The 27,978-nt window shown below is 40.5% G+C and overlaps 1 protein-coding gene across 1 annotated transcript; it reads right to left on the bottom strand.

The window, feature by feature from the left end:
- Positions 1–23: 23 nt before the first annotated feature.
- On the bottom strand, positions 24–26,096 carry MPHOSPH8 (M-phase phosphoprotein 8). Its single transcript, XM_055701688.1, has 14 exons — positions 26,052–26,096; positions 24,293–25,120; positions 19,306–19,461; positions 17,566–18,417; positions 14,026–14,128; positions 12,103–12,228; positions 11,928–12,016; positions 10,651–10,791; positions 9,738–9,824; positions 7,540–7,694; positions 5,364–5,518; positions 3,925–4,052; positions 3,171–3,254; positions 24–2,322 (listed from the first exon to the last, which is right to left on the bottom strand). Exons 1-14 carry the CDS (start codon positions 26,094–26,096, stop codon positions 2,281–2,283), a joined length of 2,991 nt encoding a protein of 996 aa, XP_055557663.1. The 3' UTR covers positions 24–2,280.
- Between the last annotated feature and the right edge of the window lie 1,882 nt (positions 26,097–27,978).

The following is a 27,978-nucleotide window of genomic DNA, read 5'->3' as shown; positions in this document are numbered from 1 at the left end:
AATAAAATCAGACAAAAACGAGCTTCAAACATTTTCACATGCTTTTTATTCATCCTTCAGTATGGGTTCTGAATTTGTATCACCAGCTAGAAGACAAAGATGGCTGCAAAATCCATCCCTTAATAAAAGCATCATGAACACAAATTTTATCCCCATGTCCTGGAGGACTCCTCACTCTCTCCCAAATGCCTCAAGAAAAAAACCCACACTACCCCCAACAAAACAAACCCCCAAAATCAACAGCCTTTGACAAACTACTTGCTATGTCAACTCTTGGAGCATTACTAGACATTTCTCAATTAGACTGTGCAACAGTTTTTAAATAGCATCTAGATGATATGGACGTTAGTTCAAAAACCTTTTGTCCCCACCTTGAAGAGCTTGGACATTTACCACTGACATGCTGTACAGAGCGTACCACACATGCACTATACACGTTATGTGTACAGTGCAGGAGTAAACTGAGGAAGCTGTAGCCACGTAAGTGAAAACTGTCACTCCAACATAAGGAAACACCAATATCCTGTCCTTACTCATCTTTCAAGGTTATGCACAGTGACTAAAAAAAAAAAAAACCACAATAATACAGCTACATGAGTCCCAAGTACTGGTATTGACATACCTGAGTCTCAGCCCGTCCTTTTCATGCATTTCAGGTGTTCACACTCAGCAAAATGAGGTATCTAACATATTTCAGAGAGGTGGAGGTGCCAAGTCTGTGCAAAACCCAGACTTGTTAACATCCCATCAATACTGTTTGCAAAAAAATAGGCAACTGTTCTAAATCAAAACAGAAATGAGTATGTCATGTTGCTGTTTTAGTTTTATATAGCTTAATGTGACATTCCACAAAATTGAAATGGTGTGCTTACTCATTTGGCATCTCTTAAATATGAAAGTTTTAAACTTTCAAGAACCAAAAATTAAACACTGGTTAATTGAACTTTATATTTAAAAAAGTCACAGTTCTTAAAAGGATACTTAATACAGCTGCACCCTTTTAATGGTGTGCACTCAAATACATTAACAATTTATCCACAATAGTTTTGCTAATAATATAGGCACATAGCGGCATGTAAACTACACATGGCAACCAGAACAGCAAAGGCACAATCTGGTTGGTTTGGTTGGGGTTTTTTTTTTTCCCTTTTTTTTTTTCTTCTTTTCAAGATGTGGGTTAATATACAAAGAAAAATATTCTATACTTTGTGTGGAAGTATTACATTTGTATATCATAGCACAGGACCGTTAGAGAACTGTTGTCATCTGATAGAACAGGTCATTTAAATAATAATAATAATAATAAAAAAAGATAGCAGCTCTTTCCACTGAGGAACTGAATTTCTCCACTAAAGAACAATACATGTTCTCATCCATCAGGTTGAGAACCTGAAATCTTCTGTGCATCTTCTTGTCTACAAAAAGCATTGCCTGCACATTTCAGGCAGTTACAAGTTTTCTGGTTTGCTATTTTCAGCTTGTATTTGTTTTCCCATATATCACTTGATTAAGAACTCAAAAATTAAGATGTGTTTAAAATATCAGTTGCTTCTCTAATACAAAAGTAGTTTTAAAACACCGATATAACTAGGAATCTGACTGTAGTCCTCTGCGAATTGAGCCTATCGGATCTCTTTGTTCATGCCTGCAGACCTTACTGTGTTTGCCCAAAGGGAATCACTCCAAGTGCAACTGCTTTCTCATCGGGAGATGGATGGTAGCAGGAACAGTTTCAAACCAGAACACAGCCCTCAGTAAGTCAAGGTTAAACCTAATGCCGTGACTTCAAAGTGTAATTTCTGCCCACAGCTCCAAGAATATGACACTTCTGCATTTTACATAGAAATGTTACAGTTAGAGTCTAAGTAGAAAATTTTAGTTTACAAATGGAAAAGATCATTCTATTAAAAAAGACATTTCACGTAGTTACCTTAAATAGTTCTTATATGCACCATTCCACATTGTGGAAAAGCTGAAATATGCAGTCTGGACTCACATGTTAAAGAAAAACAGAATTATATGTATTGGCACAAATACTTACATCTACATCTGTACAAAGTAAAAAAAAGCTGACAACCCTGTCCCACCAGTGCAGTGTGTTCAACTGCTCTCCAACACATACCTTCCCATGTGACTGCCAACGAGTGACAGCGAGATGGGAACTTAAGTCTTAAGAGTGTGGTGCCAAAAAGTTCCAAACTGCTTTGTCAGTCTCTGAAGAGGAATCGGAAGTATATCCAAAGAAGTGTCAGGCCGCTCGATATGCTCGCAGCTGTGAGGTCACTGCAACTGCACTCTGTATGCTCCTATTAGCAGTTTTACCTGTAAAAGCAAACAAAGGTTTCACAGACAGATTGTGTAACTAATGTGTTAAACCCTTCTTCTAATGTAAGAAGAGCATGAGAAAAAAAATAAAATTACAATCTGTGTTTAATAAAATCAGCTCATAGTAGCCCTACTGAAATACGAATGGCGTGTAAAAACACTCAAGCAGAATGCTGCTGCGTTAGGTGGTGGTTGAACAAGTTAGCCTCAAATCTGAACTAGACATACACACAGACTTCCATCTGAATAAGAGTTCAATTTTTTCCACTTTTAGTAAAAATGTACACAACAGAACATGTAAGAGTGTAAGTTTTAAATCTGAAGATCTACAACATTTACTGGTGCATCTCCCAAGGATAAAATGCTACCAGAACAGTATCTGTTACACATTTTGCAACACATAGTGGGACTGCTGCCCAAACCACCTGGAAAACACAACAGACTACACATACTACTTAAAAAACACCGCATATCCTACTAAATACCTCCAAGTTCTCCTAAACCCACAAGCAAAAACATCTGTAAGCCAAAAATAACTGATGCTCCCATGCATCTATCAGTCATTAAATTCACAATATAGATGGGGAAAATGTTTAGCTGTAACACTGCTTTATCCTGGTGCATTAATTACTCTGACTACAGCACAAAACTGTTTAATTATGACAGAATTAACACCCCTGGAAACATTCCAAAGTTCTGGCAGTGTCACAGGATGAAACTGGAATGAGGAGACAACGGGAAGTCCTTAGTGTTACATTTGCAACATACAAATAGAAGCATTTAGACCACAGAAGAGTTACAGGTACAAATTAACAGGCACATTTAATTTTGAGAACATCGTGTACCTTGGCAGTAGGAGCTTCTGCCAACCGTATAAAAAGCTTGTTAAGGCCTGCAGTAGGGCTGAAGGAATAAATAAAGTGACTATCCTAAAAGGAAAAAGAAAATGGACAACGTTAATGGAAGGCATGTCTGAAAATGCTATGCGAGTGGACTAATAGAACGCAACATCTTCACTACGCATTTTTGAAGGAAAGCTGTGTACACTGCAAAGAACCTTTGGTGCAACCACAGCAAAAACATAAATTGTGCAGGGTGACACATTTAACAGATCTTTTAAAAAAAGAAGTTAATCATTAGACACACGAAGTATGTTGTTGAAACAAATATTTAAGAACCTACTTGGGCCAAAACTTTGAGAGGCTAGGTGAATTTGAGTAGTGAAACAGCTTTAAATTCAGAACTCTCACCTGCCTGCTCAAACCCTCAGTTCTGAGGTCACAGGTTGGAGGGGACCTGTCAAGGTCATCTGGTCCAATCCCTTGCTCAAGCAGAGCCACCCAGAAGCAGGCTGTTCAGCACTATGCCCCTGCCTTTTAAGTCCTAAATTTTTATGGAGTCTAGTACATGCAAGGTTTGTAGTTCTCTCCATATACAAAGAATTAAGTTTCATTCAAAAAACCCAACCCTATCATGATTAAAAAAAATGCTTCATCACAATACTCAACATCTAAATTAAGGCACTAAGGTTTCTCCAGTTGCTCCACAAAGACTTTAAAAAGCAGTTTTACAGTCAATCAGTTACATGAAAAGACTTACCAAAAATACAGGGAGCTGGAATTTGTCATTTAAAACCACAGCTTGTACACTGCATGGTCCACACAGCCGAGCAACGACTTCTTTACCAAAAAAGTTTGAATGGAAAACAAAGAGAAGAATTCCAGATCCTGAAAGGGAAGGCAATTCAGTCACATGAATTTAAAACAAGATCCATTATTTAGAACTGCATACACTGAACCTTTGAAGACAGTTAGGTACAAATAAGTATGTATATAGTATATATTAAATCCCAATGGAGTATCAAAGCAACATGCAGAAATCCAGTCTCCCAGATCCCAGCACAGAACACGACTGACTTGGTCAGTAAGTTAAGGTCAGAATTATTTCTGGAAGCAGCAATAATTTTATGCGGCTCTTAGAAAGGAAAGCAAAATGGCTACAGCAATTCTTGATGCAGTTCACCTCAGTGGTTTTAGGTTTACCTAAAAAAGAGCTACAGTATTTAATGTGGTTTGGGTTGTCTGTTCTCTTGGTATGGACAGCTGAGCCCGGGCAACTTAAGATCTTTATGAGCTACACTGAAATTCAATACGGAACAATCTTCAATACCACAAATGCCTCAGTTTAATACATAAATTTATGTAAGGTTTCTTAATTCTATAAAGGATACCTATAATAAAGAACTGGAAGACTTCTATCACAAATCTCAACCACCAGAACACCAGGCAGACACAACCACTTTCAATCTTAGTTTAAGTAGTATTTCATAGTCACATTAATTTATTACTTTGAGAAAAATCACTATCAATAGATATTTCCCTGATACTCTCAAAAGGTGAATAAAAACGTCTCAATTCAGCCACGTATCAGAGATTATTCTTTCAGGAATCCAGGTACTAAAGAAACATTCCTAAGTACCTTGGGAATTTGATTCCCAGCTTTGTCAAAGGGTCTGTGGGCAAAACAGCGTTGACTGATGCTGGCTTCTTTTTTGCAGTATTTCTAGACTGCATTTGTATCCTGACAACGCTATGACCATCCTCCAACACTCCAGTGTGCTGGGTACCGTCTACAAGACAAGATGATCCACTGAGACTTGCAGAGTATGCTCTTTGATTAATATTTTTCAAAATTATAATTCTAAGGTAAACCATGCCTTTTCTGTAATTCCTGTCAATTAGCTAATATAACCATGTAACTTTGAGAACAGGAACCACAAACAGAAGAAAGAAGTGGTATATATAGCAATAAAAACTTTAAAAAATAAATACATGCAAACCCCATTCATAACGCATCACGATACTGCTGCTTTCCCTATGCTCCATAATCGGAGCATCTTTAATGTAATGTATGGCAACAAGTAATACAAAAATAATTTTGCATAGCAAAGACTTAAAAAGCAGTTTCTAAATATACTGTTCTACTTAAAAAAAAAAAAAAAATCCCCAAAAGACCCACCACAACAACAAACCCCCTACCTTCTGGCACATTTTGTGGAGGTTTATAGTTAAAATCCGTAGAAAAGTCTGGCCCTTCACAGAGACGATGACATGCAATTGGGAAGACTGGCTCCAGCAAAGCAAGACGCGCTTCGAAGTAATCCCTGATGGTATCTTCTGCTACCCTTGAGAGCCTAAAAGACCAAACAAGTGAGGCCTCTGCTTCACACAGTAAAATTACTTTATCAGACACAGACTCAGTGAGTGCAGACACAAAAAAGGATGTTTTGGATTCCCAATTTTCAGGAGTGAACGCCCTCATCACTAGCGTTTATGCATACATGAACCCCAGGTCCCAATACTTCATTAATAAAACATTTGATCAGCGATCTGTTTGTGAAATACATCTATCGGGTCCACAAAATTAAAAAGCTGAGATAAATGCCACTGCAGCAGATTAAAAAAAAATTTCAACTAACCATGTATTTTTGAAGGCTCTTTATGTGAAAAAGATGTCCCCAAAATATCAATAGGTACCTAGTGGCTAAACAGAAACATACAACCCCTACCCCAGCACGGCTGATTTACAACATACAAATAAACAAGTCAGTCACTGTATAATTTAACTGGTAATACAACTGGAAATAGGCAGTTCCCAGTTAAACCCTACTAATAATGCAGTGAAGAAGTATCAACACTACCATTAAATAGCCCCATTGGGGTTTCTTGTTTGTTTTCTGGGTTGGGAAGGTGGGGATTTAATTTAAGCAAGCAGCCCAGCCTTCAAAGAGAGACCACATTAACCAACAGTATTTGGCACCTTTACAAGTGGGTTACTAAGTAATCCTCTTCAGAAAACTGTTTTGACACAAACGGGTTTTAAATGCTTTTGCAAGGCAAAAGGCCCAATTCTCTCAGCTTTATAGCTTTTCCAGCTGTTAGAGCACACTATCCCTCCATGCTAGCTGAGACTACCATCTGCAGAACCTACAACTTAAGTGTTTCATCAGAAAAAACCCATGAGAATTGCCATGCCAAAGCAACCCTGGAAGCCCATCTAGCCTTGTTTCCAGATGCTAGACAAAGTGGTATTAAATACAGGAAATTAAACAGTTGTCTTTTTTTGGTTCACTGTCCTAGTTTCCAGCAATCTGATTTAGAGGCATCCAAAACCAAAGGCTGCAGCCAAATCGCACCTCTCCTATCTACTTTGCCCTTTCTAAAATCCCAAGCATTTGTGTCAACAGCATTCTGCACCATGATCCATAATTCAGTTTTTCTGTGCAAACATACTCCTTCATTTCAACCCTATCACTAAATCATTGAACAGGATGGCCTGCAGAACCTGTCTCATGGCTTTGGATTATTTTCTTTTGTTTTATTTTAATTTTTGACCTTTCAATCTGTCCCAAGGTGATGTGTATCACCTCCCTCAGTGTATCCTCAGAAGCTAGTCCCCATGTCTGATCACCTTTACTTTTTCTTTTTGCTTCATCTGTTTTTGAAACAAGGTAACTGAATCGTCGGTTACAATTGTCTATCCTGGTATCTTAACTATCAATATTCCTCCAAAATTCTATTTAAAGAGCTTGCTCCTTCTCTTTATGTTTGTCTCCATTTAACATCCATACTCATCGGCTCAGTATACTTTTACATGACCGTATGACACGAGCACTTCATGTACCACACAGACTGCACTGCTCTTCGGTCATTCTGTTGCACCATGAAGACTTATTTCCATCATTTACTGGCATAAAAGCTTTACCCTGGCACTCAGCTCACAGCTGACATTTAAGGGTCAACAACACTGTAACTATCTGCACTGACTTTTCATGGTGTTTTTGTTTGGTGTTCTTCTGTTTGATTCTCATTTTTTAATGCTTTTTAGCAAGGTATTTTATCTGGCATGCCCCAGTAAGAGTTTACATTCAACTGCCCAGGGCTTAACACTTTTTAGTTGTCCTGATTGCAGTATTTCTAGTTTAAGCGATCTTTCATTTCTAGTAATTCCACTTTCCTCCTTTCCATCTTTTTACTCACATGTTTAAGCAAGCATCTGCTAATTCTGTTAGCTCACATAATTTGAATTTTACAGGATTTATTAGTTTTCTGCCCAAATCAGATGTTTTCTTTCCTGAAATCTCCCCCTCTTCCCCTTGACTTAAACCAAAATTATGACACAGTATTGCAAACTTCACCAGAACAGTTTACTCACGTTTCCAAATGACTCTTGAGCTGCTCATACACCAGTACATTATTACACTGTTTAGCAAAATGCAGCGCGCTGTTCTGATGCTTTGACAAAATGTTACAGTCTGCTCCGCTTTCAATCATAAGCCGCACTATATCAGAATTCCCTCTTTTACAAGCCTGTGCAGAAAGGGAGAAGATGGAAGGATGGACAACAATGACAAAACCCCCATTAGAACAGAGAGTAACATTGGAGTAAGCAGAATTATAGAAATTAATTAAAATCCAAAATTAGTTCTAATTCAGAAAACAAGGTATTTGCCCTGTGAATGCTAACATAACTAGAAACTCAGGATAACACTCCATAAATACTGTATCTTTACCCAGGCAACACGACACACCTGACCCCACAGAAGCAGCTTCACTCAGGATTACCAAGTGGACTTAATTAGAAAAAAATAAACAAACAGATAAAACAAACTCCCAAAGTTCTATAAAAACATCTAATCTGCTGGAGTTCAGTACTGGTAAACTTTCTTGCAATTGTTTACCTGAATAAATGGGTTTCTGCAGAAGCATTCAGAATTACTTCAGTGACCAAGTGTCTGTTTCTAGGAATTTCAGTTCAAATGGTACTTCAGGTGTGTAGTAAATTAACAGATTTTGCCCTAATTATTGTTTAGCTATGTTAGACAGTCACTAACTTAGTAACTAACATCATCTGCCCACCTAGTGATAGACATCACTAACACTAACATCAACTGCCGAAGTGTACAAGGCTGTTCAATGTTACTCGCAGGAAGAATTTCAGGGTATGTCAGCCGAAGAGTTGGCAAAAGCACCACAAAGACTAAAATCTTTACTTTGAAGAATGCACACACAGGCTCTCGGTTGCATGTTTTCAAACGCTTCATTCACACAAATTAGGGAAAGGCCCAAGAGATAGAAATTTACATCTTCATGAGGCCTTTCAGAAGTGAAATTCTCAAATTTATCTCAGCTCTGAACTTTGATCTGTGCTTTCAATCCATAATCTTTCATAAATAAATAAATCCACCTGCCCTTCCCCCAAACAAAAACCCCACAAAAATCACACACACCTCAGGGAAAGGAATAAGTGCAAAGACTTTTTTTTTTAAAAAAAAAAAAATCTCTTTTACAAAGCATGATCCAACTCCTAAGGTTAAGTAAGAGCGACTAGATAAACACATTTATGTTTATCCATACATGGCCAAACTTGTTCCAGTAAGTTACTGGAAATGAAGCCCCTATTCTTTGTATCTACACAGCAAACACCCAGAATAAGACACCGTAGGCTGCCAATTAGAAAGTATGTACAGCTGTGCACCAAACACTAATAAAAGCCTTAAAAACAATGGAAGGTCAAAACTGAGGTTCATGGAGGCAGCCAAATTATGAGGACATTTTGGACTGAACTGGCTGAGGAAACCACAAGGGTGTTACCATTTTCTTTACAGAAAATGTGAATTTCCAACATCTGTTGAACCTTCCAGAAGATAGAAGAGAAATAATACCACGTTGTCTTGGACACAGAAACTTTTGTAACCTCTTCTGTGAACAAACTGCCTATGTATAAATACAGCAAGTTTACCAGGAAGAGGAACTTTGGTGAAATTATTTGATACTGAAAAAAAAAATTTTAAAGAGGAGCACAGGCGCTTTTAAATGTCTTACAATTTTCCCATTACAATAAAATTAATAATAATCATATAAAAATAAGTTAACAACTTCCTGGGGGTGGGGGGAGGTAGAAGAAGTACACAACAGGCAGTGGGAAGGAGACTGCAAACCAGTTATTTAATTTCTGCCCTGCCATGAAACAGCAGAAGTCAATCACAGCAAGTGAAGATCTAGCAAGACAATCAGCCGAGTGAAAGATACTATTTTCTGGAATTTTTCTCTTCCTGCTGACAACCAGTTATCTCAGTTTTAAGACCACATCTGCATTTCTTTAAGCCAAAAAATGGAAGAGAACGATGAGCCACATTTAGCACTCCATGCTGATGCCTCTGCATTTATCGTTTAGATATAACACTACGTTTCTTAAAATGGATTAAAACACTGCCTAGAATAAAGAGTAGCATTTTTATTTCAAATATAGTACATGTTCCCTAAATCGACCTTACAAATATGCTTTTACGTTTTACTAGTTTGCCATAAGTATTCACTATTAAACCACGTCAGGACAAACATTGAATTTACCTTCATTAAAGCAGTTTCACCACTGCTCTGCTGCATGTTCACATACGCCCCAGCTTCCAGGAGAATAGCTACTGTTGTTAGGAAGTTCTGGAAGAAAAAAAAAAAAAAAAAATCAAATCAACACAAAACCACAAGACAAGTAAATAGAAAATATTCTGGTTTTGTTTCAGAACTTAAGTGATGTTTATTTAAAATCCATCAGTAAAATCCAAAGCATGAGGCATGACACAACACTGCGCTCTCCCATGGCTAATGAAGAGCAATTCAGACTCAGGCAAGTAGATAGCCACGAGTCTTTACAAGTCTTACTTTTTCCTAAATCTTGCAGTAGTGAATACCACAGGAAGAAAACTATGTTTGCATTAATCAACAAACTGGAACCAAGCTCCCTTTTGGCCTTATATCTACTGTACATGGGAAAACAAATAAACCAACTTGAACAGAAGACTGCACCCATGAAACATCCTCTAACTTGCTAGTCTAGTTGGTCTTAGTTTGAGAAGGGCTTGCACCGTCTCCATCTCCCAACTCTCAAATAGTAAACCATGCTTAATCAGAGATTTGCTCTCTAAGTCTCCCATGTTTGCATCCTGTGTAGCCAGAGATCCTAAGCAATTCTAACACAGGAAACCAGGAAACTTTAGCCCCTACGACAGACAAATTCAGAGACATCCTTTGTCTCCACTTTCCCTCTCGGCAGCAGCTCTATGATACTCTCTACTCAGGGCAGGGTTTGTGATCAGAATTTATCTACAACACAGTAACCACAGCTGCTGACATTAGGCAGATAAGGTCACCCTGCTAAATTTGCTAACTACTTTTTAGGCATCATCCAAAGGAACGGAATTGTGTACCACTCTTAAACATGAGTAAGACAACCAAGAACCACAAACATGACAATAACCAAGCCAACCTTTTCAGCTGCATGTATCAATGCAGTTGTTCCATTTTTCTGTCTACCATTAACTTTAGCTCCTTTCCTGATTAGGACACGGAGAAGGTCATCATGCCCACCGGCAGCAGCAAGCATTACTAGGGTCATGCCACTGGAGTCCTGCAACAAGAATCATTGCTATTAAAAAAAATCAAAATAAATAATGTTTTAAAAAATCAAATACTTCAAGATAAACCAAAGCCGCAAGACAAAAATTGCAAATGAGTCTACAGGTTTCATAAAGATTCCCCCCCTCCAACAAAATTCACACGTAGACGGCTGCCAGACACCAATAAACTATCGCCTCCCACTTCTGTCCACAGGACCCACCCTCTGAACTCCATAATCTGCAAAATCTATAACATTCCAAGGACCAAAACAAGAAGCACGAAAAACAGAATGAGCCAGGAAGAAAGGCAGCAAGCTATCTGAGGATGAGGAAGACAGCAAGGCAGTGGAAAAAGACATCAGCAGCCACTGGAAGAAAACCACAACGGCTCAAATTAGTTGCTACCACAACACTGCTTTTAAGTTTTATCAAAGTATGAAGAGACTTCTGTGAGTGGTCTGTCTCCTCATTCGTTCCTGCGTTTTCCAGCAGACACTACAATTCAAAAAACACATGCCTGCCTCAGGAGTTGATTTGGCATCTTTTCTGCTACACTACAGAAGTCTTGGCATAATACATAGTTCTCAAAATGCTATATAATACAACTACACAAGGTAACCAGTGAAACACTGATATCGGACTGCAATCCTCAAAAATGGAACTACAGTACTATTTAACAGGAAAATAGAACCTTGACAGAAAAAACAGTAAGAACACAGCTGATGAAGAACTGGCAGAAAATACTGATCACAGAGAGACGTGGTCCCAGTCTGTCAAACACAACATTCAAATATTTTTTTTTCCATGTATACGTGTTTTACAAAGTTCAGCCACTTGGCCTGACGGGTATAATCATTCCTCATACCACGTAAAGTTCTACATTTAATATTCAGTTAAATCCAGTGGGCAAACCTGTTGCAAATCCAGCTACTGGGATGCTTCATACAGACTTGATTTTTCCTTTGGAAGAAACTGGGTGACAAATACCGAAGCCTCAAATTCTATACTCGCTTTTCTTACCCTGTGCTTTTTTCCCCATGGCGAGACAGAAATCTGCTACTAGCCAGACAGAAAAACTTTTCTAACAATCCAAATTTGTACTCTTCCCTCCTGCCCCCCTCCAGTACTTCTATTGCAGAGGAATTACCTCTTGATCCAGATTATATTCCTCCTTTGAAGAAAGTGCCATCTTTACTGTCATATAATCTCCACTTTTAACAGCATCCCTCAGGAGAGCTAGAAAATAAATTCAATGCAGTTACAGAATATTTCACTTTGAAACACCAGCTAAGAAATGTCCCTTCCTCCCAGCAACTACTCACTACTTGATATCGGTTCTGTTAACACATGATTCTCATCTTCTCCATCAAGATGCTTCTGAAAGTCCTCTAGCGTCAGCCATTCTAACTGCATGTCCATACCCAAACTCAAGACTTGTTGCTTGCCATCTATCATGTATTGGATTTCATGGAAGAAAAAAAAACATGAAATAAGTTACAAATTCCCAAACCATTTATTGCTTGCCATTGCTTCAATGATCAGTAGCTTAAGATACTACTTCTCATTCATTACTCTGGAAGCCAGTGTGGAACGGTTCCAAATAATGAAGGCTACATTACAAACAGACATAAAATGCTTTTACTTGAAACAAACTGCTTATTTGTTGTAATAAATTAGGCTGAAGTGGTAAGAGATGGTGAACACTCCATTACTGTAATAGCAGAAACACACTGGAAACACACTGAAAAATTGTCAGTTTCAAAAGAAAACATTTTCAACCTCCTGTGGAGACAAGAACTGGAGCACTAAAAGACACAAGCAGGAATGGAGAAAATGCTAACTGCCAGTGCTCAACTCTCCCCTGCATCGCTGCTCACCGGAGTTCTCCATTTGACACACATTCACTACTTCTCGATCACCTTCTGTATCAATGTAAGTCCATGTGCCTGTTTAGCCTCTTATGTTCCTCCTTCCCTTGTACACCTTGCTGTCTTTTTATTTTAATTCTTCTATGAATTTATACTCTAGCAAAGATTCTTCTCTTCTGCAGTTATTCTCAGAATACTCACTTTTTTCTTCTGAAACCACGTTAAACAAGTCAAATGCACTTTTGATGTCTTTAAAGCCTAGAACATTAAGACAGTTATCAAGAGTGACTACCTGAGCCACTAAAGACTATTACATAACAAAGTTTGAGTGACCAGGGTCCACTCAGAAAAGGTCTGTTCTCTTTCCATAAGTTAATCATTGCTGACACGTAGGAGCAACCTTAACAACGTAAGTGAAAACTCGGGGAGAGTTAGTTCACCTCCAGCCACCCTGGCAAGTCTGAGTTCTAACTGCCTTCAACACGGTACATTCTTCTTTTTAAGAAAGACAGTTCAGAATTATGCATAAATTACTACTTTCAAAATATGGTGCAGTATCTGTGATGAACAAAGGATACATGTTGTGTAAGGGATAATTAAGCATCCTGTTACTAATTTTCTTATGCACTGTAAGTATCTACGGTACTTTAAGCGAAAGATGTTTCTCCAGCAACAGCTGTTTGAAGCTTCACAGCTCCTCCTATAACCGTTCATGATTATCAAAGGTGGAGTTACCTAGTTCTCCTCAGTTCATCCTCATCATAGTAGTGCGGGAATTTATTCTGATTAAAATCATCTGGAATTTTACTGAGATCAAAAGTGGCAACATTAATACTCCATTATATTATTACGAACAGAAATACAACCTAGACATTTTTCTTCATGTATCGAATCATCCAGTTCTGGTGGTATTTTAAGGGTCGTAGAATATAAGTCATCATCGTGGCTAAAGCAAGAAGCAAGAAGTTTGTCTGATGGGAACTTCTACTGGTTTTTTTTAAACACATATTCATAGTATCATCAGAACACTTCTGGAAATAGCCAGTAGTTGGATGAATTCCTCTAAAGGTTACATAATGGTAAACATGCCACAGAAGCATAGCTGGCAATATTAAACGAAAAAGGGCAAGACCTTGACTTGTCTACAAAAACATTAGATACATCCCTTCCATGCTTCATACACGAAACTACTTACAGCACTGTCATGAAGCATAAATTAACAAAGCCATATAAACAGTAGTTTTGCTTCATAAAAAAAGAGCAAAAATTTTTGTTTCTGGTATGTGTTACAAAACTATACAACACCGCTCTTGTAGAAGTGAGAGGACAATGTCCTGAAGGGTCTTTCCCTTCCCTCCTTTAAGAGTTAACACTTACTTTTTAGGCCCTTCTGTTCTTTTCTGCTCTTTTCTTCTTTTTCAGACTCTTTTTTTTGAGATTTTTCTTTTGTTTCAGTTTTCTTTACTTCTTTCTCTTGATTCTGAAAACAAAGATCAAATTCAAGTGGTACAGAAAAAAACCAGAAAATAAACTCCTTTCACCACTCTAACGATAAAAAGTATTTAAAATTGTTACTACTGAAACCTGTATACAACAGACTTGTGGACATTCTTAAGAAAAGAATTAAACAGGTGAGTCAGGAGTTAAGTATGGAAGAAGCCTTCACAGAAAAGAGATACTCTTTCCGAAATAAAACAACTTCAGATTTTTACTGCATCCCAGCCACGCAAGGTGCTTTAAGTTATGAGGTGCAGTTATGCCAAAATGAGCATTTTGAAGGAAATTCAAAATTATGAACTTTTCATTCCTTCCAAATATTGAACCTGAACAGAATGTAATTATTTCCAAGTATTTAACACCTTTGTAGCACCATATTCAAACCAGTTATTATAGCACTGACTTGAACCTTAACTGAGAAAACTAAGCATTTGTATACAGAAAGTTCCAAGTTTTCTGACTCACACATACAGAACATTATGGCAACAGTCACTTGTGAAAAACATGCTCAGAAAAATCTACCCAAACCTACAGAGAAGACTGAGCTTAGCAATATCACAGAAGAAATTTACGGTAGATGTAGCCACATGATCAAATTCACCAAAATAGAAATCAGCTGCCTCCACCAAAGGTTGCCTTTCTCCTCCTGTAACCCTCTCTCCATTCAGCCTGCAAATTCAAAACTCCAGAGTTAGGTGGGACAGGGCTCCTTGGCGTGGCTTTGTATCAGTCCCCAACACTACCCTGGTACATGGACTAACACTGGCTTTCTGAAAAACTGCCCTAAAAGAAATCCCTACAAGAACTACAGACTGGATTTATCATTAAATGCTACTGTTTCTTTTGACATCAGAAACACCAAATGAATCCATTTTAATTGAAGTTTATCAATTGTTAGCAGAGTGGAAACATTTAATCTTTCTCACCCACTCTTCCCTCCAGCCAAAACCTCAGCTTTTGACCACTGACATGATGAACTAGTAGCACAGACAGCTGTTAATCCTGGCAGAAGCCCACTATTTAGGAGGAGACTTTGTCACTTACTAAAGGGATTACCAGATAACTTGCTACGCAGAGAGGCTGTTGAAATCAGTACTCCTGAATACCAATCAGATGCACAACATACACTGCACATTTGGTTTTGGAGGTAAATCAAATGGAGTACTGGAGTGCTGTGTCCAGTGCTGGGCTCCCCAGTTCAAGAGAGACAGGGAACTACTGGAGAGGGCCCAGCGGAGGGCTACAAAGCTGATGAGGGGACTGGAGCATCTCCCTTATGGGGAAAGGCTGAGAGAGCTGGGCCTGGTTAGCCTGGGGAAGACCAAGAGGGGATCTTACCCATGCACACAAATATCTTAAGGGCAAGTGTCAAGAGGATGGGACCAGGCTCTTCTCAGTAGTGCCCAGTGACAGGACAAGGGGCAACGGGCAAAACTGCAACACAAGAAGTTCCACCTGAATATGAGGAAGAACTTCTTTACCTTGAGGGTGACAAAGCACTGGAACATGCCTAGAGAGGTTTGTGGAGTCTCCTTCTCTGGTGACACCTAAAACCCACCTGGACACAACTGTGCAACCAGCTCTAGGTGACCCTGCTTTAGCAGAGGGGCTGGACTAGATGATCTGCAGAGATCCCTTCCAACCCCAACCATTCTGTGATTCTGTGAAAGAATGGCTCAGTATGCAAACTGACTACAAAAAGAGAACACTGCATTAAATGACGTGACAGTGTTCGGTAATCAGAACTACACAAGGAAATATACGTAGCTGAAACATACACAATGATTTTATTTGAAAAGAAACATCTGCTCGGGCCAACAATTTAGTGAAGCCAAAAAAGCTCCAGAGCTCTCCACACCAAGCCCACTCATATAGTAAGTCCACAGCTGCTCCGGAGAGGAACTAACCAGTTACATAAAACATTGTTTAAGCCTCCTAGACTAAAAAAACAAAAGAGCAGAATGCCTTCCTTGGCACATGATCTTCCATGAGAAAGGCATGCAGATAACTTATTGAGAGTGCTGGCTGAACAGCCATAAGCAAACCAACTTTCACCTGCTGTTGATTTCCTCACGTTTCAGGTGACAGGATTTTTATACTGCTGGTAAAGACCAGAATTCCAAATATTTTATCTGATTATCACCACTGATGTCTCTCTCTTAGGAATGTTACAGCCTCAAACTATGAGAAAATACTTGAGTAGTAATATGCCACATCATTTCAGTTAAATAACGTTTTGAAACTGGGCTATGCATCAGAGTAACTGCTTAACCTAATTTCCTAGAGTTTTCACCACCAAGCTCCTGCAAAAACACCATTTCATGTAGCTCTGCTCAGATTATGCCATGTAATTGTCTACCCCAAAATCAACTTCCTTATGTTTAAGGTGGCATACTCTCTATGTACAACAATCTTAAGCAGAGGACCCCACCTAAACCCACCAAGGAAACTTCTCACCATGGACTTACAGCCTCCAAAAAAGTGGGATATAATCCAGTAAGTATCAAGGTGTTTCGGCTGTAATCCTGTTACAAATCAGAAAGGGGGTTCTCTGAGCAGCCACAGTTTTATGAACTGCAAACTGTATTAGAACAGTCTGAAGCAGCTGAAAGAAATTATATTCTCAGAAACATTTCAAGAATATTGTTTTATTTTGCCTTTTTTTAATTTTACCTTTACCATCTTGCTTTTCTTAAAACACTACTACATTAAATAAGTAAAAATAAATATTCCAGTATTTGCTTAGCCCATTTCTTAGAACATGTACAGCATCTGTAATTAATATAAAAACATGTCCACAAAACTAAGCATTTTCTGTAAGCATCCCAGAAACTCTAACAAGACAAGCCAGCTGCCCAGTTATCTGGAAGACTTGTGTTCAGAAGCCATTTCAGCATTCCAATTCTCAGGTAGGTGCTAATGCACATAAGGTATAACGGAGTCGCTGGCTTTTGAGACATCAAGTGTGTGTTTTAGCTCAAAAGTGCACTTCATTGTGCAGTGTTGGATGGAAAGTGGCTCAAGACTGAATGCCTTATTACACAACTAGAAAAGTGTCAAATTGAGGCAACTGTTAAAGGTAGAGAAACAAAGCTAAAAATGACAGCGTGCTTAGCAAAAACAATAAATTTCATTCTAAGTAAGTACACATAACAAACAGGAGAAATCCATACTTTCACATTTAAAGACACCCTTCTCTCCTAAAGCGTTCCCTCTTTCATAATGTTCTGAATCCAGAAGATTTTCAGTCTCTCCCATATATTGTGCATTGGGCCTTTCTTTAGCTTCATCCAGCTCAATTACTTCCCAATTAGAGTTTTCCTCTTTACCATCATGAACAGTAGCCTTTTGAGATATCTGTACCTCAAAGATATTTGATTTAATCCCCAGCCCTCACCCCAACACCTTAACATTGCTCACCTCCCCAGCTGAATCGGCAGACTTGTGCCCTCTTTCATCAGCGGTCAATTTCAAACGCTTCAGTACTGGTGAAGGAGCAGGTGACACTTTCTCCAACTCTCCCGGTACCATTTTTACTTTTTCTTGACCTTTCTGCTTTTTGTGCAGGCTTTTCTTCTCTAAGTAGTTATCTTGAGTTTCCACTTTTCTACCTTCCTCTTTATAATCTTCAACTTTCTCAATTTTTTTCTTTTTTCTTTTAACCTTAGCATCAATACTATCATCTTCATTACTCGCTGATCCATCAAGATGTCTGTCAGCAATGGAATTTTTTTCAGCAATTTCTTGTTCCAGTCTCTCTTCTCCACTTACTACCTTCTGCTTCTCATCTTTATTTTCGAAATTTAAGTCTGAACTTTCATTATCAGTTCCTTGAAAAAATACATCATCTAGAGTACTGGATTCTGAGTCAAACTGAACATCTCCATGCTTCTCCTTCCGTGATTTTTTGTTTTCTTTATAATCTTCTTCAGATTTAATTTTTAAATCTTTAACTTCTCCCTTCTTCTTCTTGATTTCTTTAGTATCTTCCTTCCTTTGCTTCTTTGGCTCCTTTGAATCCTCCTTGGCTTCTAAAGTCCTTTTTTTTGGTTTTGAATCTAAACCCAAAGTATCTGAGGAATTCTCACACTCTGTTCTGGGTTTGTCTTTGAGTTTTGCAGACTTAGACTTCTTCTTCTTCAGATCATCTGGACTTCTATCCTCTCCATCTTTTGACTTCTTTTTCTTCTTTGGTGAAACATCACCTTTTGTTTCGCTTTGCCAGTCACTGTCAGACTCTGCTTCAAATACATCATCATTTAGAGATAGTTTCTAAAAGGCAGGGGGGAAAAAAAATAAGATATCTTTCCCCGTTACACTGTATTACTTTGGTGTAAACTATACAAAAACAGTAGTGGTGGTGCTTGGGGAAAGTAAATTTTTAAACACTTCACTCCTCATTGCCAAATCGTACAATTTGTAAATGCAATTCTAGCTCACTTACCTAAATTACATTACTAACTGCTTGGACGAGAATCAATACATAGACAAGTCATTTAAACCACTGAGACATCCAACAACCAGATTACAGAACAGAACTAAATCTGCACTATTTCACATCGAAAACAATTAACCTGATTTGGTAAAGTTTACCTATAGGTTTCCCAGAAGCAGAGCACCAGTTTTCAAAAAACATTCTTATGCTTAATTTTCAAAATGACTGAGCAGTTAATAAAGAAGATTAAAAGCCATATGCTGCCTTCCTGCAATTAATTTTTCTGTACTCCCATGTTTAACGGTTAACATGCAAAAATTCACTCATCTGCTACACAAAGCAGGAGGGTGAAAAGTTAAGCAGTACACAACTTCACTGACAAGACAGTATGCATGTGGGCAGGGAAAGGGCGTTGTTTACGTTGCCAAAGGCAAAAATGACTGCACATAATTTATGTAATGTCTATAACATCATTAAAAAGCTGAAAGAAAGTTTACATGGATTCAGAGTCTACAAGCAAACTTGTCAATTAACAAAAAAATCCCTAACCAGAGAGCAGCAACACTATTCAGTTTCTTATGAAACAAAAAACATTTTCAGATCAGAGATTCTTTTAAGTTTTCTTAATTCCATATCCAAAATGTCTTCCCTTCTCCCTCCACCCACTAGCAAAGCCTAGACAGGGAGTATGTCTTCAGTGTCAGACACTGGAAAGTGAAACACACCTGTACGTCTTTTTTAATAGGTTTAGGCTTATTGTCCACTATTTTTTTTCTAAATTCGAGCAGCACTTCTTTGCAGTCTTCCAAATGAACCTCTGGTTCCCATGTATCATCATCAGAGGTATATCCTTTCCACCGTACTTTGTAGAGAATTTTACCCTGTAAGAAAAAACCCAACATTCAATATAATACAGCACAGTATTGCATCATCTACTCAATTCTTGGGGATCTCAGTGGATATATCCTTTTGTGTATATATAAATGAATATAACTGGAGTTCAATCCAATGTTGACCTAAGAATTCCCACAATTATTTCCATCTGCATCACATAGTCAACTAAAGTTGCTTGTAAAATGTTTCAGTAGTTGGAGTGGTTTTATCCAAAATATTTGTAATATCTAAAATTTGTACAGAACCACAGTTACAATGTACAAATCATAAATTCTCAGTCATTTTACTGAAATGGATTTTCTGACAGTTATGAAAATTTTCTTGGTAAAGTTCTAATACTTCCTCTACCAAAACATCAAGCTTGAATTGCTTCTACTTGCTGAAGAAGTTCACATAAAACCTTAAGATTTAATGCATTAACACCATTCCCCTAGTCTCATATTGGAATTCAAAACTTATGTTAGATCTGTAATCAAGGCCATTTTTGATAAACTGAAATACTAACAATTAGGGGAAAAAAAAAAAACAAAACAAACCATCAATCGGATCAAATTAAGCCTGGATAAAATCTGGGGGTGTGTGTCTCAGTGAGTTAGTTGCAAACATGTTGTTAACAGATTATGTATGAAAGCCTTAGAACAATCATGTCAACGGTATTTAACTTCACCACAGGATGAAATTACACCTTTTAGTCTCTAGCTTTTTTTCACTAGATTAGTTTTTTACCATTAAAACTACAAAATAAACAACCTTTCCACCAAATTATCTCTTGCCTTTCTCCTAAGCAAATTAAGTACTCTGAATCCTTATGTTTCTCAAGATAAGACTCCTTTTCTTGCTGAGAGGCAAGGCTTATTAGCTCAGACGCAGCATGTTGCTGTTAGAGCCAGACAAGTGGCAGCTCAGGGCCTCCTGGACCAAGCTTAACTGAAAAAGAGACATGTCCTATGAAATCAATGCAGCTACCTTTATCTGTTAAATCCACGGCGTCTTTAAATAGATGTATGACAAAAGTTAGCATCAAACCTAAGAAAATCCACTATCCAGATAAAAAAGCTAATAATGAATATGAAGCAATGTAGCCATCCCTGAACTTCTACTAAAAAAAAAAAAAAAGTATTAGCAAATGTATTAAGAAAAGCATGTTCCTTTGGAGGGGTAAAATAATAGCATCTTACACTGCTAACCAGGCCTGAAGAAGGAAAGCTTCAAAACAGACGCCATTTGACACTTACTATTTAAATGTATTTATATCTCTAAATTTACACTTTTGCCTGAGCACCATTAACCTTTGGCCAAGTGTATATATATATACACACCATTAAACTTTAGCAATCAACTCCACTGACAATCTTGTATATTTTGCTTCACAGACATAAAAACAAATAGCTTATATTCAGATCCATTAATATAATACTTCTCTTATAATTTAGCTTAACCATACACTCTTGATTTAGGAATTAAGTTTTCAAAATTCTGTTCACCTAAGGGGACTACTCATTAAATAAATGACAAGTAACTTTCCTATTACAGTCACAGAATAATTTATGTAAGGGACCTCCGCAATTAGTAAGTAAAATGCCCTGCTTAAAGCAGGTCCAAATAGATCAGGCTGCTTAGATGTGCTGGACTGCTGCCCAGTTAAGTGTATCTATTCAGACTGCCCTGCATTCCAGCTTGTGTCTGCTGCCTCACTCATCCTTTCACTGTGCACCTCTGAGAAGAACCTGACTGTCCTCTCTACACCCTCCCATTAAGTAGATATAGCTGCCCCTATGATCGCCCCCGATCCTTCTCTTCTTAAGGCAGAGTAAACCCAGCTCACTCAGCCTCCTGTGCTCCAGCTCCTTAAAGTGCTTCCATAACCTAGCGAACTCCAGTACGTCCACTTCTCCTCTGTCCTGGGGAGCTCAGAACTTGATGCAGTGCTCCAGATGCATCTCAGCAGTACGGAGAAGCAGCATCTCCCTCTACCTGCTGGCTACATCCGTGGATGCTTGCTAGCCTTCTTTACTGTAAGAAGTGCTGACTCATGTTCAACTTGCTTGCCTGTGGGGACTCCAAGCTCCTTTCCCACAAGACTCCTTCCTCCCAACTAGCCTCTCACCTTTCTGGTGGCACAGTTTTATGTCAGTTGAGATACAGGACTCCAGTTAGCTGCAGAGCGACTTGTTACACCCTTGTAACTCAGGTACAAAACAAATTAGAAGTCCTTTTTTAATTAATTGAGAAAGCTGGATAAAAAAAATGTATGCAAATGTAAGACTATTTGGCTGCTGAATGATTCTACATGCAGTATGCCAAGTGATACAAAAATGCAGCTTAAGTGAAGGCTGATTGATCACCATACTAAAGATAAATACACACCTCACACTTTTACTCAACATTGTTGTTTCCTTCCTCTGTATCACTTACAAATAATAGCAAACTTCCAAGCATTTTTATACTGCTGTAGCTTCTACAAGAACTAGTGATGGCTAGAACCAATTCCTGTGGAAATGATTTGTCATTAAAGAACACTGCCCATGTCATTAAAGAACAGAATTAAGGTTACTCGTTTCCACTGGGGAATGTCACGATTGCACTGGAGCCTGCTGTTGTAGTGTAACTGTGGTACAGCATGAAAGGCTTTCTAGATACACTGAGAGGAAACATTTCCAAACTTTTATTGCTTGTTCTCTTAAATAGGACATGTTAACGTTTCATGTATCAGCAGCTCTTAGCTTCCCAGCCCAATCCCATCCCAGGAATGCTGTCTCTCATGCTACCACTACTAGCAGCTCCAGCAACATCACGACTGCAAATCAAAAGAGCTTCTCTGTGTGGTGCTTTCCAGTTCTGCTTCTGCAGCTGTGACACAGGAACACACTGACTGGCCTTATGATGTGCTGGTGTTCTAATGTCAACTGGATAGAGTTCGTTTTCTTTTCAGTAGCTAATGCAGTACCGCGGGGTTTTTTTGTGAGAACAAGGTTGATAACACACTGATGTTTTTAGTTGTTGCTAGGTAATGTTTATACTAAGTCAAGGACTTTTCAGCTTCTCCGGCCTTGCCGGGAGAGGGCTGGAATGCCACAAAAAACTGGGACACAGCCAGGACAACTGACCCTAACTAGCCAAAGAGGTATTCCCAACCACAGGATGTCATGCTCAATGAGTGAGCGAGCAAGCAACTGTGTGGTACTTAGCTACCAGTTGGGGTTAAACCAAGACAGCTGGACAGTGGCAGACTTGATGTATCTGCTTCGACTTTGTATCAGACTTGGGAATCTGCAAGCTGGGAACAGCTAGTGTGAAGCAGATTACATAAAACACACTCCTCTGAATATAACATACCACTTTTCCCAGCCATTTCAGAATTTAAGATTGGGTGCAAGTATCTGGCTTGCCTATTTCTGAAGCACAGGAGCATGGCCCCCACCAAAGAGCCATGGAAAGGTGTCTGGGTCCAAGTGGACTCCTCGCTACAAAGCTACAACCAACACACAGCGGGTAAGGCACATGCATACGCTAAAGCTAACTGCACTGACCCAGCCTGGAAACATCAAGCACAACCGCTGCCGGGCAGGCTGCTTGGAGGAGGGTGCTTAACACACCTCTGTAAGAGACGGTACTCGATGTATTCCGGTACTCTTACAAGTCTGTGGAATGGTATGACTCCCTCTGCTCCACCACTATACAGGTTATTTTAGGTTCCATCACGGGGGTGAGGGGAGAAAATCAGCCCTCTTGTTTTCAAGCCTGACTTATTATTTTGACCAACCCCGCATACTGGTAAAGCTATAAATACTGTGTTACCTTGAAAGTGTAATATTCTTCAACCATCAAGATATTTCAGCCAAGGTACAACCTAATCATGATAGTAACACAAATATCTAAGAAATTCTTCATCTGAAGGTTGTCCAACCCAAGGGTTTCAAAACCCTGATGTTTTACGCTATTTCTACACTATCATGTACCTCACTGAAACCTCAAATAAACCCCAAAAATTAGTTAAAACAACTTTCAGACACAAAATCATTAAAAAAAAAAAGCAGTGCATTACTTATGCGCTGCATTTGAGGTTTAGGAAAATCTAGAACTTCAACCAGTCTAGGCTGCTTTCAAAGAAAGAAGGTATGAGATTTGTGTCTAAACAAAGATCACTACTGCTAGTTATGTTAATTGAAAAAGTTCCTTTTATTCTAAGAGGTCTTATTCACACATTTTATATGCCAGTAAACATAATTCACTTGAAACCACCTCCATGTTCCCCATTACAGTCAATCCTGCCCATTTCTGCAAACACTTTATATCAAAACACTACTGCAGGTCAGCCCTAACAGCAGAGTGGTTTAACAATGCAGACAAAAAAAAACCCAAACGCCAACTTAACAAAGATATTCCAGATTAAGTCTCTTTAGTCAAAACTCTTAAGATCCAAGAGTTCCCTTTCAAAGCTGCCCGCAACGTATTTTAAATTACGGTTACAACGGACCTGTACCCGCAGGGTTCTCGCCCCGGTGCGACAGACGGCGGAGGAGGCTCTGCCCGAGCTGCCCGCACCGCCTGCGCGCCCAGGCTGCGAGGGAACGGCCCGGCCCGGGCCCGCCCCGCCGCCAGCGCCCGGCCCGGGCCCGCCGCGCACCTCCGCAGCGAGCGGGGCGAAACCCGAGCCCCGGCAGCCACCGCCGGCCCCAGCAGGGCTGCCCGCCAGCCCCGCCGCCGCACGGCCGGCAGCCTCCCCGCAGGCCCTGCCGCCGCCACATCGCCCGGGGGACCCCGCCGCCGCCCCGGGAGAGCGGCCCGGGTCGCCGCCGCCTGCCAGCGCGTCCTCACCCCCTCGGTCTTCACGTCAAGGATCTTCTCCACCTCGAACACGTCCTCGTCCTCCTCCTCCTCGTCCTCCTCCTCCTCCTCGCTCTCGCCGCCGGCTGCCGCCAGCGCGCCCGCCGCCTTACCAGCCTCGCTACTGTCTCCCTCCCCATCCCCCGCCGCGGCCGCCGTCTCCTCCTCTTCCTCCGCCCCCTCCAGCCTGGCCGCCGCCGCCGCCTCAGCCCCGCTCCCGGCCGCCGCCGCCGCCATTTTGGGCCGAATTTCAAACGACAACGGTGAAAAGCGGCTGCGACATCCACCGCCGGGCGAGGAGGCAGCGAGGCGGCGGCCCGGCCAATCGGCGTCCCGCCAGCCCGTGACGCACAGGGGCGGGGCCCCGAGCCCGGAGGCCTTCGGGCCCTCAGCGCGGTGGCCCGCGGCAGCCAATGGGCAGGGCCGGCGGGAGGCCCCGGTGGGGCTGGCGCGGGGGGCGGCCGCTCGCCCGGGACCGCGGGCTCCCGCCGGATCTTCGCGCCCCGCAGGCGGGGCGGGGCTCGCCAGGGGCGGGCTGCCTGCCGGGGCGGGCCGCCTGGCGGCGGGAGCGGCGAGTCCGGCGGCCGAGCGGCGGCCGGAGCTGCCTGTCTGCGTGTGGCGGCGGCGGCCCCTCCCCCGAAAGCGAGGCCGAGGGGCCCCCCACGATGGCCCGCCGCTGGCGGCAGCCCGGCGGCACCCAGGGCCCAAAGGCGCCTTCGCGCCGCTCGCTTTTCCGCCAGGGCCGGGGCGCCCCGGGTGGGCCCGGCTCACCCACACAGCGAGGCCGAGCGGGCGCAGGCCCCCGTGCGAAGGTGTTTGCTCTCAGTTTTCGGGGAAACGCACAAGATGCCCCCGGGTACCTCCGGGGAATGGAGCTTCTCACCGGCAAAATGGATCCTTTTAAATGTCGTGGTATTTTGCCTGTTAAAAAAAAAATAAATAATCGCCTGTAGGCAAGCATGGCTTTTTTTTATGTAATGCGCGGGAGAAAAAAAGCCACTCTTGTAAGAGAAAGCAAATAAACCACACCCTGTTCGCTTACTCAGCTGCCTTTGCTAGAGCCACTGGGCTAACGTGGTGCAGCAACGGCCCCTTAAAGCGCACACACGGCTGGAACCCAACTCCAGCTTTACCGTGAATATACACTTTCCATACAGACCTGTGTGGGATGTGCTGTTGCAACAGTGAAAATGCCAACCTATTTGAATAGTAGATTCATTCATATTTTTGCCAGCACTGATACAGTGGAAAAAACCCTAAAACTCTGCTGGGGACAGAAACTGCATTGGTAACAGAAACGTTAACACCTGAGAAAGAAGCAAGGGCAGGAGCTTAGCACTTAGCCCTTCGAGAAGGGACCGTACCTACACAAATGGCCCCCACCCCAAAGAAGGTGGATTCCCCCACCCGGGGATCATGCTGCTATAGGTTAAAAACAGCCTGGTATTAGCTTGACATGTTTAGAGTGGACAATAAGGAAGGACTCTTCATTAGCTAGCAGATGTTTTAAGATGACAGAAACTAAATAACAAAGACTGCTAATGTATGTATGGGAAGGTAAAGAAGAACTTTAGGTAACTGCCCAAGAAGATGAAAAGTACATCTTGAAGAGGCACCAGAGGGAGGAGATTCTGAATGTTCGGTTATGTATATGCATGACTTTGTATAATAAATATCGGACTGCTTGTTGAAACAGTGTGCAAGTTAGGAGGAGCAATCCCTCTTGCACCCGGCGCCTCCATAAACATACCTGCTTTGTAACTGTCCTCAAGTTGTAGAGTTCAGTTCCACACATCAGCACTTACCTTCTGAGGTAACTCTAGTAATGCAGCAACTGACCATACAAAGACTTCATGGCAGATTTATAAGCTGGTTTACTGTTGTCTGCACTAGGGAGTCTTTCTAGTTCTGAACAAACTCCTAGCTCTTCTCAAATAGAAAGTGTGGTACAAATCTTTCCTTTGTATTTTTACTAAAGAGAGCCAGTATCTTACATCAAAACAAGGATTCAGAGCACCTTAGAAACAGAAGGACCTCAGGATATCCCTCTTAGCAACCTCCTCTACAGGATCAAGTGTATCTACTGATTTGAAGAATCAGTCAGCAATATGCAGGCGAGCGGAGGTTATCTTTATTCGGCAGTGCTGGATGCATGGGGGATCGCTCCACCAAAGTCACGCGCCCAGAGGCGACTTTTCAGTCCCCCCTTTATACAAGCTACTCATACCTAGTCACTAGTTTCCCAAGAAATTGTTTACATATTCATTACAATTCTGAGAATTCATTTACATATCTCGTGCCTGCGCAGTGTCCGTGAGGAGTTGTCTCTACGCAGACTCTATTCCTTAGCGGCCATGTTTGAAGTCTCCATCTTCGCCACGTTGCATGTACAACAGGAATCTAAGACAAAATGTCCCTTCTCAAGATAACCAACCCAAGGACTTAGCAGTCTGTACATCCATCATGTGGCAATAAGGGTCCTTGGACATTTCCCAACTTTTAACTAAACATAGGTGCGTCATCCTTTAGATAAGTGGTACAGCATTCACTATTCACTACTCCATCCTCAGCAGTTTGCTTAAATTCTCATGAAAACATCTATGAAAGGGATTCCACAGTTCTCTTTAGCAACCTCTTACAACACTTTTCTATTACTGCTGGGGAGCACTCTCTGCTAGGGCTGTGTAACACATTACTTCGGGTGGCTGTGCAATCTCCTGCTGCGGAGTATTTTCAGTGGTTGGACAAACAAACACAGAGGATGTTCTGTCCGCACTTGATCCTGCCTCAGTGGAAACAATTGTCCTAAGTCTGTTAACTATGTTTCCTCAGGTCACAAAGTACACAAGTGTGATTCTGTGCAGTTCCTTCATTTAGAAGAGAGATTGTGTTCATTCAAACACTTGTGAAAAGCACAGTTAAGTTAGATCACTCTAGCCTGGTTTTGTTACTAGGCTTCAGTGTTTGGTCAGGTATAAAATAAAACTAATCAGTTAGTTTATCATCAGAATAAAGTAAGAATACAGCGTAACTGCAAGGGAAAAAAAAGAAAACTCCTTCCTCCTAACAGAACTGATATATGTATTCACAAGTGGACCTATGACAAATAAGAAAAGCATTGCAGGAGAAAAATAACTGTTCTGCTTTTGCATTTCAAGGCACACTGTAGGAATTGCAAAAACATCCAGTTGAAAACACTGATACATTATGAAGATGTTTATTTATCATATTCTTGTATCTGTGAAAACATCTGCCATATTTAACTGAATTAAACTTTCTTTACTGTGCCACTAAAGAAGTACATAAGATTTTAGGAGAGATCAAACCAAAGATATTATAAAAGTACTTTGTAATATGCAATGAACCAAATAAATTAATGTAAAAAAGGGAAATATTAAGGTGGTTTTAGCAGTTACAAGTAAAATTCTACATATATGTAAAATCAAGACTTACTGTGAGACCCTTTATTTCCACACCTTTAAGTCTGTGACTATGAGAATTATTATTCAGTAATAATGTAAGACCAAATGTTCTCAATTTAAGCATTTCATGTAAAACTGCAAGGAAAGCTAACTCTGCTATTATCTTAACGAATTCTGTGATTATGTGTTTTATGTAGAAAGAGAACTGACATTAGATAAAACTGGAGACCAAATATCTTCTTGGTAGCAGAATCC

Source organism: Falco cherrug, chromosome 2 (genome assembly GCF_023634085.1).
Source record: "Falco cherrug isolate bFalChe1 chromosome 2, bFalChe1.pri, whole genome shotgun sequence".
NCBI lineage: Eukaryota > Metazoa > Chordata > Aves > Falconiformes > Falconidae > Falco > Falco cherrug.
Note: the sequence above shows the minus strand (reverse complement) of the source record. Positions and strands in the feature narration are given on the sequence as shown.